Genomic DNA, 7,086 nt, shown 5'->3' on the forward strand with positions numbered 1-7,086 from the left:
GTAAATTTTCAAGGTTTACCTTCACCGTGAAGTTACTCCACATCAAGTCTTTCTACCGGATTAGCAATGCTGCATTCAACGCAATACTCCGCCTTTTGAGCTTGCAATTCCCTGATAGTTGTGTTCCCAGATCTTATGATGAAGCATTGAGCATAATCCGCATGCTGGGGTTAGGTTATGTGTCAATACATGTTCCCCAAATAACTGTGTCTTGTTTCGGAAGGATTTAGCAAACCACGACAACTGTCCAAAATGCAATGCCTCTAGGTGGAAAGATGCTGATAGGAAGAAGTCAATACCGGAGAAGGTATTGAGGCACTTTCCGTTGATACCAAGGCTGCAGCGGAAGTTCATCTCGAAGAAATCATCGCGTGAGGTACAGTGGCACAAGCTAAAGCGGCAACCTGTAGACAATGAGCTGAGCCATCGAGCAGACGGAGAGGCATGGAAAGAGTTTGACCATATACATGTAGATTTTGCTACAGATCCAAGGAACATAAAACTTGTCATTTCCACAGACGGGTTTAATCCGTTTGGGAACATGAGCACGTCTTATAGCATGTGGCCAGTTTTGGTGGTGCCGTACAACCTGCCACCATGGGCATGCATGGATCAGTCCAACTTCATGATGTCATTGCTTATCCCGGGTCCAGAGTCACCAGGAAAGAATTTTGAGGTCTTTATGGAGCCCCTCGTAGAAGAACTGCTCCAGCTCTGGACTGGTGTACCTACATATGATGCCTTGAGTCCGGAAGAAAAGTTCAATCTACGTGCTGCAATCATATCGTCCATCAATGATTTCCCGGCTCTACACACTCTGTCTGGGAGGATCACAGCAGGTTATAAGGCCTGTGTCCATTGTGACAAAGACCCTTGCTCAAAGAGAATAAGGAGCAAGATCTGCTATATTGGGCACCGCCGCTTTCTTCCCTGAAACCATCATTGGCGAAGAAGCAAAGATTTTAATGGTGAGAATGAAACCCGTGAAAAGCCAACTGAATTCACTAAAGAAGATCTGGAGCAGCAACTTGAAAAGGTGAAAGATGTGAGACCAGGAAAGCTTGCAAAGAAAAGAAAGCGTGAGGAAGGTCAATGTTGGGACCGGAGGTCTTGTTTGTGGACCTGCCATACCAGGCTGATCTGAAATTAAGGCATAATCTCGATGTAATGCACATTGAGAAAAACATATGCGAGAATCTGCTAGGGACGTTTCTGAACATTGAAGGGAAGACAAAGGACACAGTTAGTTCTAGGCTTGATTTGGAGGACATGGGCATAAGAGAAGATTTGCATCTACAGCACAATGAAGATGAAGATTCATTTAAAATGCCACGAGCATTGTATACAATGAGTAAAGAACAAAAGCTTACATTCTGTGAATTCCTAAGAGCGGTGAAATTTCTAGATGATTATGCTGCTAACCTAGCAAAGTGTGTTACTTCTGATGGATTTAAGCTTTCAGTACTAAAAACGCATGATTGTCACATCCTCCTCCAAAGGATTTCACCGACGGGCCTCCGAGGAATCATGGTCAAGGATATATATGAAGCAGTTGCTGAGCTGGGAAATTTCTTTAGAGAACTGTGCTGCAAAACACTCAGGTTAACTGTCCTGGAAAGACTAGAAAAAGAAATCCCAATTATTCTTTGCAAGTTCGAGAAGATTTTCCCTCCAGCTTTCTTCACCGTGATGGTCCATTTGGCGGTGTTTAGAGGCCCTGTGCAATACGGTTGGATGTACCAAATCGAAAGAAGGCTGCTTACTCGTAAGCGTTATGTGCGAAACACGGCAAGACCTGAAGGTTCTATTGCTGAAGCATATGTCGTTGATGAGTGCTTGACTTTTTGCTCTAGATACTTTGGCGATGTGGAAACAAGATGGAACCGGCCAGGCAAAAATAGAGAGCGGTCTGATTCGAAAAGTGGTGATGTCTCTGTTTTCAACCATGGTGTGAGCTTTATTGGAGCCTCACAATACTTGGAGGCTGGTGATGAGTATGACAAGATGGTTTGGTATGTGCTCATCAATTACACCGAGGTTCTACCATATATCGAGTACATTATACCTTGTGCACTCATTATATATATATATATATATATATATATATATTTGCTTGGGTTGGCACCAGCCTAGTGTTTTAAATCACATGTTTTGTTTGCATTGCAGGAAATGTAAGGAAGAGTTAAATCAGGAAGAAGGCAAGATCAATGTTGATAAAAGGGTTGCCAAGGGGTTTGCTCATTGGTTTAAGAATCATGTGAGATCTTTAGCCACATGTTTGATGTTTTCTGTGTTATTCACCAATTGTTAAATACCATTGTTTGCTAAATGGTTTATTTGTGCAGATTGGAAAGTTGCATGAGGAGAAGAAGGTAAGTGATGATCTATTTGCTTTGGCATGCTTACTGGATAAGCGAGTGAGAGTGTATTCAGCATGCATTGCTGACGGTGTCCGGTACCACACCGTTGACCGCGAGGAAAAAAGGAAGACACAAAATAGTGGAATCGTCACTGAGGGGTCACATGATCGTGAGATCATTCAGTTCTATGGTCAGTTGAGAAGCATCGTAGAGTTACGGTACAACTCTAGTGGAGGCAGCCATCGCTCGGTTGTCTTATTTCATTGTGACTGGTTTGAGCTTGGTAGCAAGAAGAAGAGAGACTCTTTTGTCAAATATGATGGCCACTTCAAAAGCATCAACACTGCAAGGTGCTGGTATAAGAGTGATCCCTTTATTGTAACAACACAAGCAAAAATGGTGTTTTATCTACCAGACACTCTTTTTCACGGAAAATGGCGAGTTGTGCAAAACTTTGAGCACAGACACTTGTGGAGTGTGACTAAAACTAAAGTGGAAAAGGGCCCCGGTGATGGTGGACTAACATATCAAGATGATGACTCTACAGAAGTTTCGTTGCAAGCTGATGAAGACTCTATGGAAGTTCCGGTGCAAAGCAGAGTGCGAAGGGACCAGGAACGTGTGATCATTGATGCTGGAATAGTTGAAGGCATCAAGAAAAGAAGAAAGGTGGTAGCGCATGGACATGATAGCGAGGATGAGGAAAACGGGACTGGTCATACTATGCTGCAATATTGTAGTGATGATGAGGAAAACAGGAGTGGGCATAGAGTTCCTTGTTTTCATATCAACGATGATGAGTAGCGAAGGTAAATTTGGTCTCCTTGGTAAGCTAATGCTATTACTACATGTTCATGATGTAGTTTCTGTACTACAATTTTCTCTAAGTAGCAAAATGCATGAGACTGATGGTTGTAGTGATGGAGAGGCAGATGATGGTTGATCATGATGTTTCAAGGAAAATCATGTAGTTTTGGTGATCATGATGGCTCTAGTGATGGAGAGGCAAAATGCATAGTGGCTCTAGTGACGTAGTTTTGGTGCCATTTTCTTAGTTTTGGTCAGAACTATTGGTTGTGATGATCCTGAAGTTGTGATGCAAAATGATGTTGTAATGATCCTAAAGTTTTTTCTAACTGAATTGAGATGTTGTTTTCAGAGTTATTTTTATACAATTTTCAGAGATAGTGATGTTGGTGCAAAATAGTGATGTTGTTTTTGGTTGTGATGATGAAGATATTGTTGTTGTTAAAAAATGATGTGATGGTGTTGTTGTTTTGGTGCAGAATGATGATGTCTGAATATTTTGGTGCAAAATGATGATGTCTGAATATTTTGGTGCAAAATGATGATGTCCTAATGTTGTTTTGGTAGTTTTCAGAGTTGTTTTGGTCAGAAGTGTGAGCAAAAAAATATGTGCGAGCGGGGACTTGAACCCACGATCGTGCGCTCGTTTCATAGTGTTTCTACCACTGGGCTAGGAAGAGACTACTGGTCTTCCACTCTATGCCATCTCTTTTCAAATCATCAAACTAGTCAAGTATCAAACACAGACCACGCTGACAAGTGGGCCAATTGACCCACTCGCTGACAAGTGGGCCATTTTGCTACTCTACCCACTCGACCCTTTTCCCCCTGAGCTACCAAAACATATGCGCGAGCGGGGGCTCGAACCCACGACCTGCCGCTTATTCCACTGTTTTTCTACCACTGCGCTAGTTAGAGGCTGTTGGTTTTGTGCTCTATGCCAACCCTTTTCAATATATCAAATACAGAACACGCTGAGAAGTGGACCCACTCCTCCTCTCCACTTCACCCGCTCCTCCTCTCCATTATCCACTCGACCCACTCCTCCTCTCCGCCGCTGGCATCCCCTTCTCCTCCATCGATGGCGACGACCTCCCTGGCGACCCACTACTCCATCGACGGAGATGGCGATGGCCTCCTAAGGTATGAATCTGCCAACTCCTTCCTGTTCCTCTTCCTATTGATTAGATTAGGGTTCCATGGCACATGCTGTTTAGGGTTCGATTGTAGCCGAAGTAGATCCACGGGATCAAGAGGAGGCCTCCACCCTCTGCGTCCACGACACCCTCTGCAGTCGCCGCCCCACCCCCAGGTCCATTACGTTCCCCCCATGTTCTTTGATTTGCTTTGGCTATTGGCTTAATTTGCTTTCAGAGATTATAAAGTTGTTCAGTTTTAAGCCAATATCTTTCATGCGGTGTTCTGAATGCATGATTCAGCAACTCAACTGAATCATTCTGTTACTATTTAATTTGCTATCTTGAGTCAGTCTAGGGTTGCTGTTCCATGTTTACAACAATTAATGTTGCTGCTCCGTGGTGTTAAGTCGGCTTAAATAGTCTATCTTGCAGGTGTTATTCTGGAACATTTCCATCTAGTATTTGGATTTGCTGCTGATCAGATAATTGTTTGATTTGAAGGCAAATAATTCTGCAACCTTAAGCTTAGCTGCAGAATCCAGTATATCTGTAGTAATGCTGGCTCTGTTTCCATGGTTGATTTCAAGGGACTAGAGTTTGGTCATGAACGAAAACAACAGTTTGGTTAAGTGTAAACTCTTCATCTTCAAGTCACTAACAATGTTTTGTCGTAACTAAGTCAAAATTGTGCACTTTTCACTTCAGGCAGGAGTATGAGAGTGGTAAAGGAATGCAGGTTCCAAATTTTCTTTCTTATAAAAAAATGTATGCTCAGTTTTGACCTTTGGCCATATGTAGCACATGGGAAGATATGGTCCATTTATAGTAGAGATGGTTCATTGTAGATATGGTCCATTTATAGTAGATATGATCCTGATGCTGTGTTTGCCATTTATAGTAGACATGGGCACATGGGCAGATATGGTCCATTGTAGATAGAGTAGTAGTATTCCAAATTGAGGCCCTGGCAAAGATAGAGTAGTAGTATTCCAATTGTTCACAAGTGCATTGCTTTTTTTCTCACTTTTGCTATCATAAATATCCACAAGTGCATTGGTTTTTTTCTCACTTTTTCCATCGTAAACTTGGCTTCGTTCCAACTATGTCCAGTCCTGTTTATGGTAACTTGTTGTTTAATTACAATGCTTCTTTTCAGAGAAGTGAGATGGCTGGCATGGAAGGTTTTGAGTTCTTCGAGATCGTAATGGAGAAATCTTGCAGTAGGCAGGTATATTTATCATCACTCATTTCTTTATCATCACTCTGTTGTCTAGTGCTAGATTGGCACAATTAACCACTACTTAACCCTCGGCACAGAGGCTGCCTCACAAGTTTGTGAAGATGCTCGCCGGTCGTGAGCCCCACAAAGTGAAGCTGCGGGAGGCCGGTAGCAGGCGTCGCAGGCTATGGGACGTGGTGGTGGTGTTCGACGGCGAAGGCCACATGTACTTAGGGATCGGCTGGGAGCATTTCACCCACGCCCATGAGCTGCATCTTGGGCACCTCCTTGTCTTCCGCTACGATGGCGACGCCATGTTCACCGTGAAGATGTTCGACAACACCATGTGTTGCATGTACTACCAGCACGATGACGATGCCAGTAAGCTCTCTGCCTCTCTTCTTCCTCCTGCCAGTAAGCTCTCTACCAGCATGATGCTTCCTCTACCAGCACGATGACAATACCATGTTCACACTTTGTTGCATTTGGCCAGGCAATGGGAGCAGCAGCGGGGATGATGAGGAGCAGAGTGGGAAAGAAGAGGAGCAGAGCAGGGATGACGAGGAGCAGAGCGGGGATGACGAGGAGTAGAGCAGGAAGGTGCAGCCTATTCTGGCTGATGACGACCTTGCTATGGTGGTGGCTGACGACGACCCTGCTATGGTGGTGGCTGACGACGAACTCGCGATTGTGGTGCCTGACGCTGACTTCGCGATGGTGGTGCCTAACGATGACCTCGCGATGGTAGTGGCGCAGGCAATTCCACAGCTGGGCGATAGGACCATGCCAATTATGGTAGAGGAGTACATCCGTGTCGGCATTCGCCACTCTGAGCGCATCAGGAGGATGAAGGAGAATAAGGAGAAGAACGAGTGAAGATATTAAGAAATCAAGTGGGACTGTTAAGTGGCAATGCCAAGCTTAGTTTGAATTTTGTGCATGCTTATGGATGCTTAAGTATGAATATACAGTTTCTTAATTATGAATATTCAGTTTGGTAATTGATGGGAATTGATATTTTGTGCATGCTCATGGATGAAAGATGAAATTATGGGGTTTTGTGCTTGCTCATGTATGAAACAATATAAGTTACATTTTGTGATTGTCAAAAACATGTTTTTCCGTTAAGATTGTTCATTAAGAATCAACAACATTATGAAACAATATAAGTTTAATGCTCAAGTATGACACTGTCATCTAAACATGGTTTTTTGTGAACAAGGGACAACAGATTTGCATGACTCAAGCCCAAGCCACAGACGGCCGCCACGACGAAATCGACCGGTTTTTGAAAACACCGTAAAAAATAAAAAAAATAAAAAAATGGGAGACCTCTGCGTCACATCATCAAATGTGGCCTACCAACTAGCAAAAAGACTAAACTTGCAATACCGACATTTTCTTGAAAAAGTGTTCTCAAAAATGACCTACCATGAATGAAGATTCATCGCTTTCAAGCCAAACTAGCAATGATATGGCCGCATCCGTTGAATAGTTTTTGATAATATGCCTAAATTTGTCGCATGCCTCTGTCTTGTGATGGCAAACAATGTTTCCAAAG

The 7,086-nt window shown here is 43.3% G+C and overlaps 1 protein-coding gene across 2 annotated transcripts; it reads left to right on the forward strand.

Moving 5' to 3' along the window:
* Positions 1 to 4,166: 4,166 nt before the first annotated feature.
* Positions 4,167 to 6,546, forward strand: LOC123094817 (B3 domain-containing protein Os03g0212300-like). 2 transcript variants are annotated; one of them, XM_044516707.1, is made up of 5 exons: positions 4,169 to 4,310; positions 4,398 to 4,479; positions 5,463 to 5,534; positions 5,624 to 5,906; positions 6,019 to 6,545. In XM_044516707.1, the coding sequence occupies exons 1-5, from the start codon at positions 4,249 to 4,251 to the stop codon at positions 6,114 to 6,116; spliced, it is 597 nt and encodes a 198-aa protein (XP_044372642.1). In that variant the 5' UTR covers positions 4,169 to 4,248; the 3' UTR covers positions 6,117 to 6,545. The 2 variants fall into 2 exon arrangements, with proteins under 2 accessions (XP_044372641.1, XP_044372642.1); XM_044516706.1 differs by having other exon boundaries at positions 4,167 to 4,479; positions 6,019 to 6,546.
* The last annotated feature ends 540 nt before the right edge of the window (positions 6,547 to 7,086 follow it).

This window comes from Triticum aestivum, chromosome 4B (assembly GCF_018294505.1).
Source record: "Triticum aestivum cultivar Chinese Spring chromosome 4B, IWGSC CS RefSeq v2.1, whole genome shotgun sequence".
Lineage (NCBI taxonomy): Eukaryota > Viridiplantae > Streptophyta > Magnoliopsida > Poales > Poaceae > Triticum > Triticum aestivum.